The sequence below is a fragment of the Cottoperca gobio genome, unplaced genomic scaffold, assembly GCF_900634415.1.
Source record: "Cottoperca gobio unplaced genomic scaffold, fCotGob3.1 fCotGob3_230arrow_ctg1, whole genome shotgun sequence".
Taxonomy (NCBI): domain Eukaryota; kingdom Metazoa; phylum Chordata; class Actinopteri; order Perciformes; family Bovichtidae; genus Cottoperca; species Cottoperca gobio.
In genome coordinates, this window is record NW_021166859.1 from 124683 (window position 1) to 144051 (window position 19369).

At 41.4% G+C, this 19369-nt stretch overlaps 2 protein-coding genes across 2 annotated transcripts in view; both read left to right on the forward strand.

Moving 5' to 3' along the window:
* The window catches only part of LOC115004942 (NHS-like protein 1), a 21474-nt gene continuing 2105 nt past the window's right edge, over nucleotides 1-19369 (forward strand). The window contains 10 exon segments of the mRNA XM_029426694.1: nucleotides 1-456; nucleotides 458-626; nucleotides 4942-5076; nucleotides 6250-6392; nucleotides 7105-7179; nucleotides 8333-8570; nucleotides 8685-9115; nucleotides 9321-11815; nucleotides 17019-18769; nucleotides 18943-19030. Coding sequence (XP_029282554.1) covers nucleotides 1-456; nucleotides 458-626; nucleotides 4942-5076; nucleotides 6250-6392; nucleotides 7105-7179; nucleotides 8333-8570; nucleotides 8685-9115; nucleotides 9321-11815; nucleotides 17019-18769; nucleotides 18943-19030 — 5981 coding nt within the window.
* sh3yl1 (SH3 and SYLF domain containing 1) overlaps nucleotides 12652-19369 on the forward strand; it is a 23959-nt gene continuing 17241 nt past the window's right edge. Inside the window, exon 1 of the mRNA XM_029426699.1 lies at nucleotides 12652-12819. Within this exon, the coding sequence (XP_029282559.1) occupies nucleotide 12819 (1 nt within the window). The 5' untranslated portion in view covers nucleotides 12652-12818. The remainder of the gene's footprint in view (nucleotides 12820-19369) is intronic.

Genomic DNA, 19369 nt, shown 5'->3' on the forward strand with positions numbered 1-19369 from the left:
ATGATTTCGTATGTGGAGTGTCTTGGCGGGGAGGTGGCGGGGCCCGGCGTGGGGGCACGCTGCTGGAACGGAGGCCCCGATGAAGAGCGGGACGAGCTGCTCCCACGCAAGATGGCCGCCCTGCAGCCGAAGACGGAGGGCAGCCTGCGTCGGCGCCTTCTCAGTGCCAAAATCCACCAGCACCACGACGCCATCTTGGGGCTGGATGCAGGTGGCTTGCCGGGGGCGCCCTCAAGTGACAAAAAGCCCCTCCCGCCTCACATTCCGGGGAACAGCCCGTGGTTCCGCCGCCAGCACCTCCCGTCCCACGTCCACCTCGCTCCGGACGCTCAGGGGAAACTTTTTCTCACCCCAGAGGCTTATGGGAAATCCAACCCACGCTACCCGGTCCTCACCCAGCGCAGCCGGACAGGTTCATGCCCGCCAACCCCGGAGCCCCGCCCCGGCTACACGCTGTCCCGCACCCGATCCTTTCAGCACCGCGCCCCACGTCAGGGAGCCCGAGGTTCCGCCGCAGTACTGCTACCGACCCAGCAGGAGGCGCAGAACCGGATTCTTCTGCTTCAAACGGCAAGGGAGGAGCTCCGGGTTGGACGCCACGCACACCACGCCCCTTCTGCACAGAGGTACTGCCGGGGATTCTGGGTAGTAGAATCGTCTTCATGTAGCAACACTGGCCGATTAATGAAGCAATGAGTTTATGATTCAGGTGTTTACTAAAGTCGATTCTGCGTTGATCCAGCCTCTGAAATGTAACTTTAAAATGTCCTAAATCTTCTGGGAAACGCTGCTCACTCAAATAGTTCAGCTCGAGCAAAGATGACAAAGAGCTTTTATTTAAAGTAAGAAAACCATTTAAAGTTCAAGCTGTTCAAAAGCATCGTTTGGTCCAGTGTTGCCTCTTCTGATGATTCATAATGCATCACAGTCAGAAACCCAAACAAAAACACACCCACGCTCTCCCTTAATGACCTCCCCTATGTATTTAATCTGTGTGTGTGTGTGTGTGTGTGTGTGTGTGTGTGTGTGTGTGTGTGAGAGAGAGAGTGTGAGCAGGGATTATCTGCAGCTACATACGCTAGGCTAAAAGCTAATTCCTGTAATAGCAGATGGACAGGCTTTAACATGCAACAGCTGCTACCTGTTGCTGCTACCTGTTAGCTGCTACCTGTTAGCTGCTACCTGTTAGCTGCTACCTGTTAGTTGCTACCTGTTTGCTGCTACCTGTTTGCTGCTACTTGTTAGCTGCTACCTGTTTGCTGCTACCAGTTTGCTGCTACCTGTTTGCTGCTACCTGTTTGCTGCTACCAGTTTGCTGCTACCTGTTTGCTGCTACTTGTTTGCTGCTACTTGTTAGCTGCTACCTGTTAGCTGCTACATGTTAGCTGCTACTAGCTCATAGGAGTGCCATAAAAAATAATACAATCTTTAAATCCTAAATTTCCCTCAGGATCAATAAAGTATTTATCGATCTAAAAGAATAGGAGAAAAAAGTGCAATTTATAAAGAAGAAAATAAATAAACAGTAAATCAAAACATTCAAAATAATCAAAAATACATTAAAAAAATAATAAATAAATGAATTAAAAAATAATAAATGAGTACATTTATTATTTTGAAAATATAAAGAGAAATAAAAAAAGTGAATAAATAACTAAATTGAAAAAAATGAAAATATATTAATTCCAAATATAAAGTGAAATAAATAATTTGATAAAGTTAAAAATAAATATATATATACATAGATCATATACATATATATATATTTTATATATATCTTTCCTACCTCGATTGTATTTATTCATTTTGTTATTTCTCTTTATATATTTACATATATTTTCGTATTCTTTTCTCCATAATAGAGAGAGACAGCTCTGTTTTCTGCTCCTGAGTTCAAAGTTTTCCAGTGATATATTTAAACACTGTGACATAATGATAGTGTGGCCTACTTACTGTCTAATTAATTAAACTAATTAAAGGAGCAAAGAGGTGACGGCACGCAGACAGACGCTCGGACAGACAGAAGAAATGAGCTGCTCCACTGGACCAGATCGTTGGCACACTTTCTAAACTGTGTATTAATAACACGTAGGAGTGCCAAAAACAAGAATACGTCTTTAAAAGAATAAGAAAAGAAATGTCGAAATATAAAGAGGAATAAATTAAAGTAAATTGAGAAAAATATATAGAGTAATAAATACCAAATAAATAACTAATTATGTTAAGATAAATAAATATAATAACAAATACATGTGGAAATATAATTTTATATTTATTACTCTATTTGTTCCTGCACATTTCATAAAATTGTTTATTTTTCCTTATTATTTTCCATGTTTTTTCATATTTTGTCATTTGTGTTTATATTTCCACATTTATTTATTTTATTTATACTTTTATATATTTCTGTTTACAATTACCTATTTTATTTATTTATACTTGTAGTTATTCCTCTTATTTTTAACAATCATTTAAAAATAATTTTTACAAATGTATTCTTTTGTTATGGCACTGGTATGACTCCATACATTCTCCTCAAGGACCTCTGGCACTTCTCAAGGACTCCAGGACCCTAAAAAACAGCTGTTTTAACAACGAGAGGCTGAAATGTCCTCACAAAGGTAGAAAGTGGAGAACACAGGGAATACAAAATGAGACACGCACACACACACTTTCAATTCTCTTTCTTCCTCTACAAAGAAGTGTGTGTGTGTCTGTGTGTGTGTGTGTGTGTGTCTGTGTGTCTGTGTGTTAATGCAGTATTTGGGGATAACCTTCATCACCTGGCGACACACATGAAGGACACACACGTGTGCTGGCTTCCTGCCAGCGTGGCGTATATGCATATGTGTGTGTGTGTGTGTGTGTGAAATAAAGGGAGAGGGGCGAGAGAGAGAGGGAGAGAGAGAGAGGAGTGGAAGGAGAGCGGCGTCGCAGCGAGTCGAGCTGCATTACTGCTGCAGCCTTAGGAGTGTGTGTGTGTGTGTGTGTGTGTGTGTGAGTGGCGTCGTTATGGTTCTGATCGGAGCGGCGATCAAATCTGTCCTCAAATATCTCAACAAGACCCGAGGTGAGTGTGTGTGTGTGTGTGTTTATATTTGTATAGAGAGACTGTATAGTTGATGACCTAAATCAGAGCTCAAGATTCGTTAAACTGCAAGTAACCATAGCAACAGTACTGAGAACTGAGTCAAGGACTCCAGGACCCTCTCCAGGACCCATTTGATCCTCTCCCAGATGACCTTTGGTCTCTTAAAGGACCATTTGAGTCTTCTCAAGGACCTGTAGAACCTCCCCAAGGACCTGTGGGTCTCTCCAAGGACCATTTGAGTCTTCTCAAGGACCTGTAGGACCTCCCCAAGGACATGTGGGTCTCTTCAAGGACCATTTGAGACTTCTCAAGGACCTATAGGACCTCCCCAAGGACCTGTGGGTCTCTTAAATGACCATTTCAGACTTCTCAAGGAACTGTAGGACCTCCCCAAGGACATGTGGGTCTCTTCAAGGACCATTTGAGTCGTCTCAAGGACCTCTTCTAGTGTCAGCCTTGGAACTTGATCAAATGGATCTCTTCAAACAACCAATGCACCTCGTCAGGGACAATTTGAGCCTTTTCAAGGATTTCTGGCACCTTCTCAAGAACTACTGAAATCCCATACTAAAGTATCCCTGTGACTTCCTCAAGGCACATTTTAGCCTCCTCCAGGACATCGGGAACCCTTCAAGGACCATGCGGGTGTCCTCAAGAATCTCTGGTACCTATCAAGAACATGTAGGACATCCTCAAGGACCCCTGGTACTTCTCAATGAGTCTAGGGATCTTCTAAAGTGCCATTTGAGTCTCCTCAAGGACATGTAGGACATCCTCAAGGACCCATTGAGCCTATGGTACTCCTTAAGATCATGTAGGACATCCTCAAGGACCCATTGAGCCTATGGTACTCCTTAAGATCATGTAGGACACCCTCAAGGACCCGTTGAGCCTATGGTACTCCTTAAGATCATGTAGGATATCCTCAAGGACCCGTTGAGCCTTTGGTACTCCTTAAGATCATGTAGGACATCCTCAAGGACCCATTGAGCCTATGGTACTCCTTAAGATCATGTAGGACATCCTCAAGGACCCGTTGAGCCTTTGGTACTCCTTAAGATCATGTAGGACATCCTCAAGGACCCGTTGAGCCTTTGGTAATCCTCAAGGACATGTACGACCCTCTCTGGGACCTCTGGTACCTTTTCACGCACTCCTAGGCCCCCTCAAGGACCTTTTCTACTCTCAACCTTGGAACCAATTCAAAGAACCAGCGATCACTTTAAACAACCAACAAACTTTCTCAAGGACCTGTAAACTCTTTCAAGGACTTTAAGTGTTTCCTTGAACTCTTAAAGGAAACTTTATTTTCTCTCCTGCCTTCACGGTGTCGTGATGAATGGAAGTAAATGGAGCCGTATTAACATTTAAAAGCCTTTAACCGTAAACCAACGCTTGTGTTCAGTGTGGAGGCTTGAAGGAGAGGGCTGTCTGACAGCAAGGGAGGCGTTCTCAACCCAGCGTGTACACTACGCTGATGATTTATCTGTGTGGCTCAAACACTGGGACTCACGAGTCTCTTTAAATAAACTAGCGGTCCATATGTCAAAGTTTCTTTGAGCAAGACCCCAAATATTATCCAAATTGGGGACAAATTATACAAAAAAGTCGTAACTGAGTATTATTTAGATTTGTGTCTGTTATTAACTAATATTGCTTCTCTCACCTGCAGAAAAGTGACACTTTAACTTCACGTCTGTCCACACGTCTGTCCACACGTCTGTCCTCCACAGCTGATCGATGCTGCGGCTCCTTCAAAATAAAAGCCCTAGGTCACCTTGAGGAGTGCTGCGACACTCATGATCTGTGTTTCTGTGTGAGGATTAAACTGTGCCGCTCTCTCTCTGCAGCAGGGGACAGAGACAGTAAATGGTCTGTTCACTACACTACCCAGAAGTCTCAGCAGGGTCTGCTCTTCGTCCCCGCAAAGAGACGATCCGGCAGCACGGATGATCTGCAAGGTCAAAGGGCGGCGGAGAGCTCAGGTGATCACACACGCACACACTCACACACACACACACACACACACACACACACACACACACACACACACACACACACACACACACACACACACCCTCCTGCTGCCTCAAATACTCACGAGGCCTCCAAGTGTGCATTAATCCGCCGCTGAAAATAGTCCCCAACAAAAGCACTATTTCCTCCTGTTTGATAAAAACTACAGCAGTTTAGAGAAAGGACTGAAAAACTTTATATTTCAGTCTTTTGTAGAAAAAATAATTAAAAACTTTGAACAATAAATAGAAACTGCAGACAAAAATATTTAATTAAATTAAAGACCTAAAGATCTTTATAAAATAAATATAAAATTGAGGACCTAAAGATATTATTTTAATAAAACACCGAAAAACTTTAAAAAAGAAACAAAAATTAATACAAAATAAAAGACTTTTAAATATGTAGGATATACATATATTAAATATATATATATATATATATATAAATTGAGAGCTGAAAACCTTTTAAAAATAAATAAATATAAGGCGTAAAAATCCTTAGAAATAAATCCATAAAACCCCTAAGATGTATACATATCTTTTTAAGATGTTTAAATAAATGAAACCTTTATAAATGAATAAATTAGTTTTTATCAGTTTATTTGCATCGCAACTAAATGCTGATGAAACATTTTAAAGCTTTTGTTTGAGTGATTTTAGCTTGAGAGCAGAGAGCTGCAATACACACACACACACACACACACACACACACACACACACTCATATTCTGCAGACTGCAGTGCTCCAGACAAAGGACCCAGTTTCCTGCAACGATAAAGCAGAATTTATTCCTCAATGAATTGATTAAAGATGATTTAAGATGTTTAAAGATGATTAAAGCATCACAAGCTCACGCTGCGGCCGCTGATTTATAGAGTTACTGCAGATTGAATAATACATACCATAATATTTATCTTTTATTGAGCCATGTCCGGCCCAAAATAATCAAAATGTTGATTTATTATTGATTGATTGATAATCTCATGTTTCCTTTTTGATTATTGTCCGCATTAACATCTGGTGTGTGTGTGTGTGTGTGTGTGTGTGTGTGTGTGTGTGTGTGTGTGTGTGTGTGTGTGTGTGTGTCTGTGTCTGTGTGTGTGTGTGTGTCTGTGTGTCTGTGTGTGTCTGTGTCTGCAGCATGTAACGGGCTGACTCAGCATGGCTGTAGCCGTCCAATCAGCTCTCAGCTCCACCCGCAGAGCTCTGCCCCCCGCCCTGGCTTCGACCAATCAGAGGGCAGCTCAGCACGAAGAGGGTGGAAGGACAAAAGCAGGAGGATGGTGAGTGACACACCGACACACAAATATAAGAATAAATAGAATCAGGGAAAGAAGAAAATATATATATAAAAATAATGCACAGAAAAATACGAAGTAAAATGAAAATGTATATTTTTTAAACGTATAAAAAGATATATACAGAAATAAATGAACAAATTATTTTTATTTCTGTCTCTTTATATTTCCACATTTTTTATTTACATTGTTATTATTTATGTCTCTTTTATATTTAAATTATTTTATTTACATATTTATTATTTTATTCATTCCTCTTTTATATTTCCACATTTCTAATTATTTTACAAATGTATTATTTCTCTGACTTTCCTATGTTCTCTAATTTTTATTTGTTCACTTGTTGTCACCCAATGTACTAAGCAAAAATCTAAAATGATGTATAATTTTTAAAAAGTAAAAGTAACCAGACTGTAAAAGCCCTGAACTCAAGTATGTATCAGCAAAATGCAATTTCAAAGTAAAAGTACGCCAAAGCTGAAGTAAAATGTTGTTCTACCGCCAACTGCTGGCCAAAACGTTTTATTATTATTATTAAATGTATAAAATATTATTATTATAATTATTTTTGATGGTTATTTATTATTATTATTATTATTATTATTATTATTATTATTATTATTAATAGTATTATTATAGAACTGTCATCTTTGTCTCATTTCTTTCATTCATTTCTTTGTGTCCTGTTTTATTCCAGACGTCCAGATTCCTGAACGTTTTCTCTCAGTCTTGCTTTTCAGTTTGTTTCAAGTTTTCCGTTTGGAGGCGAAAGGTAAACACGGATAGAACTAGAGGAAAGTCTAGAAAACAGAACAAACTAAAGTAGAGTAGCAGACGTCACAAGACTTTAATGTGGTTCCAACTTAAAATACATTTAAACTTGTCATTCTTCCTCGATTTTAAACTAGACTCAACTGGAAAACCTTTTACTTCATGTAGTTAGTAGATGCAGCTCAATTCATCAGTAGTTATCTTTGTGTTTGTCTCTGGGAATATTCAATATCTGACTTTATCTCAGAAATTGTGAATTTAATCGTCATAATTTAATAATACAGAACTACAGAATGCGTCACATTGTACTACGTCTACAGGCGCGGTGCCTTATCTTGAGTTGCAGACCCCCGCCTAACCCGGTGTGCTAACCTGTGATAAAACCAAAAAAAGATAAGTTTCGGAGGAAAGTTGTTTAATTCTGCGACAGATACATTTGCTTTCCCGTTCAACAATGCTGGCTCACCTGTGCGCTTGATATGTGGCGAGAAATGAGCAAACAACAGAAAATGTGATGTTGAAACACATTTTGTGGGACATTTGTGAGGCTGTTGTTTAAAAGCCAAAGAAATGATCAACACCACCATGTGGATGAAAACACACTGAAGCGGACATAATGAAATACTCTTTACTCTTTTTAAGATATTAGGCTGCAGCTATACGTTTTGTTTATTTCAAAGTGGGATACTCAACAAATATGTGGAGGACTCAAATGTACCTGCATAGTTCTGTGTTTAATTTATTTCAAAGTATTCCTAAACATGCCAGAGTGTTTGTTCCTTCTCTTCACAAGAGTTTGGTGTTTTCCTTTGTTTAAACAGGTTGTCATAGCAACAGTTTCTTTTATTGTCATTCTGTCATTTCATAAATGCAACAAATATAGTATAACTATATATTAAATCTATGAGCTGTGTCATCAAATATGTTTTGCAGCTCCAGACAATCTTATTTGGTGGAAGAGGGCCAAATGGCTCTTTAGATAGTAAAGGTTGCCGACCCCTGCCCTAATACAATATATAATATAATTAATATAATCTCTAATAAAGTTTTACTGGGCTGTGATTTCACAGTGCCGTGTTCTAACGGACCATAACCTCTTTAAACTCGGGTCCACACTATCGTAATACATGTCTGAGTTTGTTGTGTGTACTCAGTCCTCAGCTTTCTCAGACGAAGACGAGATGTTCATCTTGAACAACACGCGACCTCTGACCCCGCTGGTCCTCAATCCCATCCACCGCACCTCCTGTTGGGACGTCTTTGCCCCCGACGCCTACGAGCCGGCGGATGACGTGGAGATGGAGCCGACCCCCCGGCTCCCCACGCCGGAGGAGCGCATGAGGCAGCAGGCGGGGGCCGTGGCAGCTGATATAGTTCCGATCAACATAACGGGTATCTACATCATAATGTTCTCGTAAATTTGTGACTTTAATTAGCCGGTTAAACTAACGTAATCTCTTGTTCTACAAATTCATGAACTCACTGTTGTGGTTACTTACACTTCAGGAAAAGGTTTTGACCGTCAGGCCAGCTTTCGAAAAGTTGTCTCCAACACCGACTCGTTATCCCAGCAACCCCGCAACCTCAGCCGCCGCAAGACCGTTACTGGGATACCCAATTTGGTCTCTTTGGTTCTCCCGGATCAGTTCTCCACCGTAGGTCGACCTGCCTCCCTGAACACAGGGCAGGAGGAGGAGGAGGAGAGAGGAGTAGTCCGAGAGGGGGAGCATTCATCAGCAAGGAGGATCCGAGCCCCAAGAGGAAGGGGGATGTCCAGCCTCATGGCCTCCCTTACCTCCTCCCCGCCGGTCCACTGCTCATCCTCCTCGGAGGTCCATAGCCTACCCCGTCTGGCAACCAACTCCTCTCTGAACTCCGAGGCCAGCTGTAACAGCGCCTCCTACAGGACACTCAGTGCCTCCTCGTCTTGTTGCCAGGTCAGTGTAGAAAAAACCATTGTCACAAATAAAGGCCTTTGCACACCAGAGGTGTTTATTTTTGCCCATAGAATATTCGCAGGCGAGTGTTTAGCATTTCTGTCATTTATTTCTTCACACCCCTGCTGTGTAAAGCCTTCACTCAATAACTGAAACGAGAGATTTCTTTATGCATTTTTCTTTCTGTTTTTTTCTCCAATTACAGGAACTTGAAGGTTTCTCGAGCGACCTGCAGTCCCTGCTGCCCTTTGACCCCACAGCCAGAGTCATCCCACAGTCTCCTTCCTCGTCCTCCTTTTCCTTTCCTTCCTTCCCCATCACCTCCTCCCTCCCCGGCACCACTAACCCTGCCCTGCATTCAGAGTGGTCTTTCCCCAGCGATAAGCCCATGAATGAGGCTGCCCAACATCGCAGTTCCCCTTCTTCCTCCCACTACCTCTCCTCTTCCTCCATTGCAGAGTCTCAGATTAGCTACCAGGCTCCTCCGGATGACCAGACCCCCACCCGTCAGGACACACCATGCTCCTACAATGGGGAGACGTGGAACCACCAGCCCCTCTCCCAAAGCTCCAGCACCCACAGCGGCCACACCAGTTGTGACTGGAACATCATCACCCAGGACATGAGATGTGCTTCTGGGGAAGGTTGGAGCTGTGATCCCCTGCTTTCCTCCGGCCGCTCTACACCTTCTCATGCTGACAGCAACTCTTTGTGTTCAGAGAGTATGACCTCCTCTCCCTTGCTAAACCGGGAGAAAAGGAAGCACAGCATTTCCTCCTCCTACTCTTGCATCATCACCCGCAGCATTTCCCTCCGCAAGTCCAAGCACCCTCCTCCACCACCATTGCGCTCGGACTCTCTGATGCGCCGACCGGCCCGTGCCAAACCCCCCCGTTCCTGCTCCAGTCCCTGTCCAGAGCTGAGCCCCCACCGGACGCCCACAGCCTCTCCCCAGACCTTCCATGACCCCTGGGTGCCCCGGAGTAACACCAAAAGACGCCAGAGTGGGTTTAACTGCGGGACAGTCACAACCTTTGAACCTTTAAGCTCGGACTGCCAGGTGGAAACCTTTACTGACTATGCTTCTGAGGAGGTACCGCCAAGCCCTGACCACTCCCATGCACTCGTCTACGCTCCTGGGTCTCCAGGCTCAGAAGAGGATGGACTAAGATTTACTCTGAACACCCAACCAGCTTCCTCTTCCGTGGCGGGGCTTCAGCGCCTCGCTTCACCCTCCAGCGGCTACTCCAGCCAGTCTAACACCCCCACTCCTGGCACTCCTGTGTCTTCCCCTCTCTCCCCTTCTTCCCCTCTCACAGCAAGCCCTGGAGCCTTCTCCCTCCCCCCATCTTCCCCCTTCTTCTCTTTACACTCCTTCCCCCTGTCCCCTGTCGTCTCCTCCATGCCCAGGACGACGTCCAGGGTTGAAGGGAGACCAAAGCCACCAGTGCCAGAGAGGAAGTCGTCACTCTCCTCCTCATTTTCATCCACCTCCTCCCTCTCCTCTTGCACCTCCTCGGACTCTTCTGCCAAATATCCTCTTCTCGCTGCTCCACCTCCTCCTCCTCCTCCTCCTCTACCAGAGTGTTTCTCTCTGCCTCCCATCTTCTACTCCCCCACTCGTGTGTCTCCTACCCTTCCTGCTACTTCCTTCAACAAACTTTCTGCTGCTCCTCCTCCGCCACCTTCATCTCTTCCTCCACCTCCTCCTCTCCCACCTTCATCCTTCCCCCCTCTTCCTCCTCCTCTTCCTCCTTCCACTCTGCCTCCTCCTTTTCCTCCTTACTCTCAGCCTCCTCCTCCTCTTCCTCCTTCTTCTCAGCCTCCTCCTCCCCCTTATTCGTACGTCGTCAGGCAAACCTCCAATTTCCCTCCTCCCCCAACTTCCCCCCCTTTTCCTCCCCCTTCAGAACTCTCAGAATTGCCAATCGCTGACCTTCCTCTTCCACCCCCACCTCCTCCTCTTCCTAGTCTCCCCACATACCCTGCCTTCCCACTCCCCCCACGAGGTCTTGGCAAGTCTCCAAACTGCCCCCTGGTCACTACACAAGCTTTGCAGGGCATCAAGCTTCGGCCCGTCAAGAACCAGGAAGGCCTGCTTACTAGCAGCATGCTAGCTGATGCTGCATCTGCTAACCATGCTACCACTATCAATGATCCACCAAGAAAAGAAGCTCATCCAGACAGTGCTGTGTTGGCTAATGCTGATCTTCATAGCCAGTTTAACACTGACGTTAACCTTGTTGGAACTGAGTCACAAAATGCTGTCTTTGATCTAGATAGCATTGAAACTAGTGCTTCAATGGGTAATGCTAACCTTCACTGCCCAGCCAATGCTTATGCAAAGCAACCTGGATGCAATTCTGATCATGAAAACTACAAACTAACAAAAAGTGGAGTGAGAACACCCAACGATGAGTCTTCGTTTGCTAATCTTCAGAGTCTACAAAGCGGTGTTACTAACCAGAGAAACTCCGGGTCTAAGCTGACGAATGGGGAAACACTTGAAGATATCCAGTACAATGAACGAGAGAATGAACATTCAGACTTGTACGCTACACTGGCAAACAATCAAGTATTCACTCCAGATAGTCCCTGGGTCAAAAACCACATCAACACTATTATCCAAAATCCTTCTTTGCAACAACAGCTCACAGATGCAATGTTAGCAGACGCTAAGCTAACTGCAAAGAAACAGGGTTGGAGAAATTTACAAAATTGCTCATTGTGATTCTGGGTAGGGCTATCATTGTTTTTATTCCAATCATTTAAACTTTAATTGTTTCATTTTGAAGGGAGAAATGTTTGTTTGATGTGGCTGCTCAACAGTTATTCCCCCGACTGGTGACCTCTGACCTCCCCGAGCAGAGCCATTAATTTCCCTGCAGATGGATTAACAATAACACGTACTATTATCACGTTAACTGTGAGAACGCGACGGCGGTCCTGACTTTGGGAAGGTTCTCAGTTTCTCTCTGTCTGCCAAAAAAGAAGGAATGAAAGGCAACAAAAAAATCTCTAAAATATGAAATATGAACAATAAAAGATACTGAACACGTCCAACAAATATGCACTAAAAGTCAGTTTTAAATCAAATTTAAGGAGCTATTTTTTTCCGCTTGTTTTTAGTTCAGTCTGAGGCGGCCTTATGGAGAGTTAGAAAAATAGTAATAGTGATAATATATGTTATTATAAGTAAAAAAAGACAACCATAATAATATTAATATTAATAATAATAATAATAATAATAATACATGTACTGTATATGTATAACCTTGATTTTCCTGAAAAAACTAAAAATCAGTAATTTTATTGAATTATTAAATTGATGAGGATTTGAATTCATCTCCTGAGAGACTGAACTGAGGGAAACAAAACTTAGTTCTCAGGACGCGCACGTGACGGGAGCGCGCCCAGCTGTTCCAACAACACCTCTCTGTCAGGGCTGTCCGCGCGGAGCCCGTCTCCCTGACAACGCCACTCAAAACATTGATTAAAATACTGATATATTTCTGTTAAATGTCCTGAAGGAAATCCTGCCTTTTACCTGTGCAGGTGAGCTCTGTTCATATTATTTATTACACGTGACTGGTGCGTGGTTTCCGGCAGGAAGGTGAGGCGGAAGTTAAGAGTCAAACTCGCGCAGCTCACCTGTTCGCAGGTGTACAACAACCAGAGAGAGAAAAGGAGGAAAAGAACGAAAAGTAAGTGTATTAAAAATATAATATTTATCGTTTAAGACGTGTTTACCTGTCTCTCTGTCTGTCTCTCTGTCTGTCTCTCTGTCTGTCTCTCTACCTGTCTCTCTGTCTGTCTCTCTGTCTGTCTCTCTGTCTGTCTCTCTGTCTGTCTCGTCTGTCTCTCTGTCTGTCTCTCTGTCTGTCTCTCTACCTGTCTCTGTGTCTGTCTCTCTGTCTGTCTCTCTACCTGTCTCTCTGTCTGTCTCTCTGTCTGTCTCGTCTGTCTCTCTGTCTGTCTCTCTGTCTGTCTCTCTACCTGTCTCTCTGTCTGTCTCTCTGTCTGTCTCTCTACCTGTCTCTCTGTCTGTCTCTCTGTCTGTCTCTCTGTCTGTCTCTCTGTCTGTCTCTCTACCTGTCTCTCTGTCTGTCTCTCTGTCTGTCTCTCTACCTGTCTCTCTGTCTGTCTCTCTGTCTGTCTCTCTGTCTGTCTCTCTGTCTGTCTCTCTACCTGTCTCGTCTGTCTCTCTGTCTGTCTCTCTGTCTGTCTCTCTGTCTGTCTCTCTGTCTGTCTCTCTGTCTGTCTCTCTAGTCTGTCTCTCTGTCTGTCTCTCTGTCTGTCTCTCTGTCTGTCTCTCTGTCTGTCTCTCTTCTGTCTCTCTACCTGTCTCTCTTACCTGTCTCTCTACCTGTCTCTCTGTCTGTCCTCTCTACCTGTCCTCTCTACCTGTCTCTCTGTCTGTCTCTCTACCTGTCTCTCTACCTGTCTCTCTACCCGTCTCTCTCAGTCCTTTCCTCTCGGTGTTCCGGTTCTACAAGATGCGCCGTATCTACAGTGATTCTTTAAGTTTACTGTGATAGTACGTCAGTGCAGGTGTGTTTACGTTTATTTAACAGTCACGCCCCAGGTGTTGTTGACAGATGACAGGTGGATCCACAGGTGAGGGTCTGTGAGGAGGTTTCGCCTCGCGCTTTAGGTTCTACTGGCTTTTAAACTTAGTGAGTAGCACCAAGACCAGTGGAAGTTCTATCTTTTATCTATATCTAGATATATAGATATAGATATACAGATATATAGATGTATAGATATAGATGTATAGATATACAGATATATAGATATATAGATATACAGATATATATAGATATAGATATAGATGTATAGATGTATAGATATATAGATATACAGATATATAGATATACAGATATATATAGATATAGATATATAGATATTAGATGTATAGATGTATAGATATAGATATAGATATAGATATAGATATATAGATATATATATGTATAGATGTATATATAGATAGAGATATAGATGTATAGATGTATAGTATATGATAGATATTAGATATATATAGAGATATATCATTTATCATGTATAGAGATATATGATATAGAGATATCTAGTATTGAGATATAATAGATGTATAGCTGATATAGATGTATATTATAGATATAGATTTATATATCTATATAAGATAGATGATATATATTTCTATAATATACTATATATATAGTTATAGTTTTATAATATAATATATCATAATCTCGATATATAGATATATATATATTATATGATCTCTCTATTATAGATGTATATCTATCTCTATCTACAGCATATCGATATATATCTATATCGCTACTCTCTCTCTCTCCTCTCATATATCGATCTACTATCTCTATAATAGATTGCTGTCTCTCTGTCTCGCTTTCTCTCTCTTTCTCTGCTCTCTCTTGTCTCTCTTTCTCGTCTCGTAATCATCTACCTCGTCTCGCTTTCTCTCGTATGCTCCCTGTTGCTTCCTCTACGCTAGTCCCTTACTAATCATCGCTTAGTCTCCGCCCTCTAATCTCTCTCGCTGTCTCGCTCTCGCTCTCTCTCTGCTCTCGTCGGCTTTCTTCTTTTCGACTTCTACAGCTTAATCCGTTATAGATTGATTATAGATATAGATATATGTCGGTCTATCGCGTCTAGTCATTGCTTTCTCGTCTAACCCTCGATGTCCTCCCGATCGCTCAACCGATCTATGCTCCTTATGATGTCTATAAGATATAGATATATCTATAATAGATATATGATGTATGTATATGATTTAGTCTCGATAAAATTATCAGATATATATATATATAGATATATATGATATGTATGATATATATGTAATGATATACATATATATATGATATATATATTAGTATGTATCTATATACATATAATTATGATTATATATATATATATATATATATAGATTTTAAATATAATATATTATTGTATATATATAAGATATCTCTCTTATAGATATATCTATGTTATATATATGATATAGATTTCATCATATATAGATATACTTATATTATTTATTCTTACATTATTATAGATGTATATATATACATATATATATTATCTGATTATATATATATATATATTATAATCTATATATATATTTATATATATATTATACTATATGTATATATCAAGTCTTAGTTAACGCATCAGTATACGAGTCATCAGCTATAGTTATAGCATATCATTGCTATACGTATACGCACTATAGATCTCTCTTCTGAGTATATCTCGAATCCGATATCCAGATCAATGATCTGTCTAGTTCGATACTTCGATAGTATCGCTCATCCCGATTTAGCATGTTCTAGCCTCTATGATTCGCTCGTCCGATCTAATTGCGATCTCAGATTTCGAGTAGTATACAGATATATGCTCTAATTAGATATACTAGATGTTATACTACGCTAATACCGATCTACAGATCTGATCGCATAGATATAGCTCTCACGCTCGTAATGTATAGATATATAGATATATAGATGTATAGATATACAGATATAGATGTATAGATTTACAGATATATAGATGTATAGATATACAGATATAGATGTATAGATATACAGATATAGATGTATAGATATACAGATATAGATGTATAGATATAGATATATAGATATACAGATATAGATGTATAGATGTATATAGATATACAGATATAGATGTGTAGATATATAGATGTATAGATATACAGATATAGATGTATAGATATATAGATATATAGATATATAGATGTATAGTTGTATAGATGTATAGATATAGATATACAGATATAGATGTGTAGATATATAGATGTAGATATACAGATATAGATGTAGATATACAGATATAGATGTATAGATATACAGATATAGATGTATAGATATATAGATATAGATATAGATGTATAGATATACAGATATAGATATATAGATATATAGATGTATAGTTGTATAGATGTATAGATATAGATATACAGATATAGAGTTAGATATAAGATGTAGTAACAGATATAGATGTAGATATACAGATATAGATGTATAGATATACAGATATAGATGTATAGATATATAGATATAGATATACAGATGTATAGATATACAGGTATAGATATACAGATATAGATGTATAGATATACAGATATATAGATATATAGATGTATAGATATACAGATATAGATGTATAGATATATAGATATACAGATGTATAGATATATAGATGTATAGATATACAGATATAGATGTATAGATATATATATATATATATATAGATATACAGATATAGATATACAGATATATATATATATATATATAGATATACAGATATAGATATACAGATATAGATGTATAGATATACAGATATAGATATACAGATATAGATGTATAGATATACAGATATAGATGTATAGATATACAGATATAGATATACAGATATAGATGTATAGATATACAGATATAGATGTATAGATATACAGATATAGATGTATAGATGTATAGATGTATAGATATACAGATATAGATGTATAGATATAGATATATAGATATAGATGTATAGATATACAGATATAGATGTATAGATATACAGATATAGATATATAGATGTATAGATATACAGATATAGATATACAGATATAGATGTATAGATATACAGATATAGATATACAGATATAGATGTATAGATATACAGATATAGATATACAGATATAGATATATAGATGTATAGATATACAGATATAGATATACAGATATAGATGTATAGATATGCAGATATATAGATATGCAGATATATAGATACAGATGTATAGAAGTAGATAAAGCTGTGGAAACTGTAGTAATTAGAGGCCGGTCAGTCTGGGACCATCAGCTCTCCTCTGACTGAGTTCGGGTTCGGTGCCTGTGATAAACACAGATTCTTCATACTGGACCCTCTCTGGACCAAAACAAGAGTATCACAGAGAAAGCACAATACTGTTGGAAAGCAAAGATGAAGTAGAGACAAATAATGGGAATAATTCTGAAATGTGTAACGGAGCAGCTGATGGAGCTTCAACATCAAATAGGGATTTAAAACCCAGTGATACAGTCTCTAAGGCAGTAAGCCCGAGGAAACTCCACTCCCCGGAGAAGCCAACCCTGCCAAAGAAGCCTGATCTCCGCATTCTGGGTCTCATGGCGTCCCCCAAAGCAAGACGAGGACAAGGTGGGTGGAACAGCAATGAGCAAATCACAGCGCCTCCTCCTGGGCAATCGCAGCTTCCCCTTGATTCCTTCTGCACACCTTTGCACACTCTTCCGAACCACAGTACACCTTCACCAAAGCACTTGACATTTACCACTGTTGACAAAACAACGATCCCTGACAAATCTAGGACACAAACAGCTTCAAGCTCCCCTCAAAGGCAGAAGCCACCGATTTTGCACAAGAAGCCAGATCTCTCACCCAAAAAAACAAATCCAGGGGAGGCATCCAAAGGCCCCTTTGGAAACTGTGGCTCCCTGGAGATCGTTGGTATTTCACCAACCATGGGCGCCTCAGGGGTCATGGATACCACAAGGGCTAGAAACACTTTAAACAGCACCATGGGTTCTTTGAAGAACTGTGGTATCTCAGGAACATCGGCAACCTCTGAGACCAGTAGCTACCAAGAGACCATGGGCATCTATGAGAATTGTGGTACCTCAGGGCTCATGGGTATCTCAGAGACTGGGAGTATCAAAGGGGCTCCAAATACTATTGCTGCGACCCTGAATATGGCATGTGGTACCTTAGGAACATGGGGAACCTCGGAGACCTCTAGACCTCTTGGTACCATGAGCACTTTGGAGAACCATGGTACCTCAGGGATTGTGGATACCGCAAGTCCTAGAAACACTTTAAACAGCACCATGGGTACCTTGGAGAACTGTGGTACCTCAGCAACAGGGGGCACCATGGAGACCTGTAACACTCTAGGGACCATTAGTATAAATGAACACTGTGGCCCCTCGGGGATCATGGGTATTGCAGAGACCCGAAACACTATTGATGCGAACTTGAGTACCTCCAGAACATGGGGAACCTCGGAGACCTGTAGCACCTTTGGGAACTCCTCCCAAACTAGGGCAACAGACCCGTGGATCATCAACACAAGACTTCATAAGGATGATGAAAAAACATCTCATAAGAGCATGATGAGGTCATCGATGGCTGAAGAGGAAGAGGAAGACGAGAAGGAGAGGGTGGAAGAGAGAGGGATGAAGACATCGATGTTAATGATGCCGTCAACCATGAGGAAAAAAGACAAAGCAAGGAAGCGGAGGAAAAGGAGGGCAGGCAGACATCTACTGATGATGTCTTCAACAAGGGAGCCCTCTTCATCGTCATCGTCGTCGTCTTCATCTTCGTCCTCATCCTCATCTGGAGATGAGCAAGATGTGGCGAGAGAAAGAACGATGCAAACGAGTCACAGAGTGAGGATGACGACAGCATGTGATGGAGATACCAGTGACTCTGAGAGCGCTCTGAGGGATCCGAGCAGGTGCTCTCTGAGCGAGGCGCTGTCCACCGACAGCCTGCGGGGGGGGCCGTCGCCTCCAGACCTTCTGATACAGGAGGAAGAGGCAGAGAGTAACGAGGAGGGGGCCGACAGGAGGGCCCGAACACACACAGATGGTAAATTGGGTCGAGCAGCTCAAAACCCCCCCAGTGTTTAAAGTTTAAGAGAAGAAAACGTGTTGATTGTCACAGTGAGGATAGTGTTTCTGAATATTAGCCCCCTGCGCCATCTTTATTACCTACAACGACCATAAATACAATATCAATAAATACTCTTGTTTCCTGTCCAGGCGATCTGTTCGTCAGTGTTTCTGCAGATCAGATGTTTGTCTCCAGTCGACCACGAACCACCGAGGATCTGTTCACTGTGATCCACAGGTAGACACACTGCACACACACTGATCACACACTACACACACACTGATCACACACTGATCACACACTGATCACACACTGATCACACACTGCACACACACTGATCACACACTGATCACACACTGCACACACACTGATCACACACTACACACACACTGATCACACACTGATCACACACTGATCACACACTGATCACACACTGATCACACACTGCACACACACTGATCACACACTGCACACACACTGATCACACACTGCACACACACTGCACACACACTGAACACACACTGCACACACACTGCACACACACTGATCACACACTGCACACCACACTGATCACAC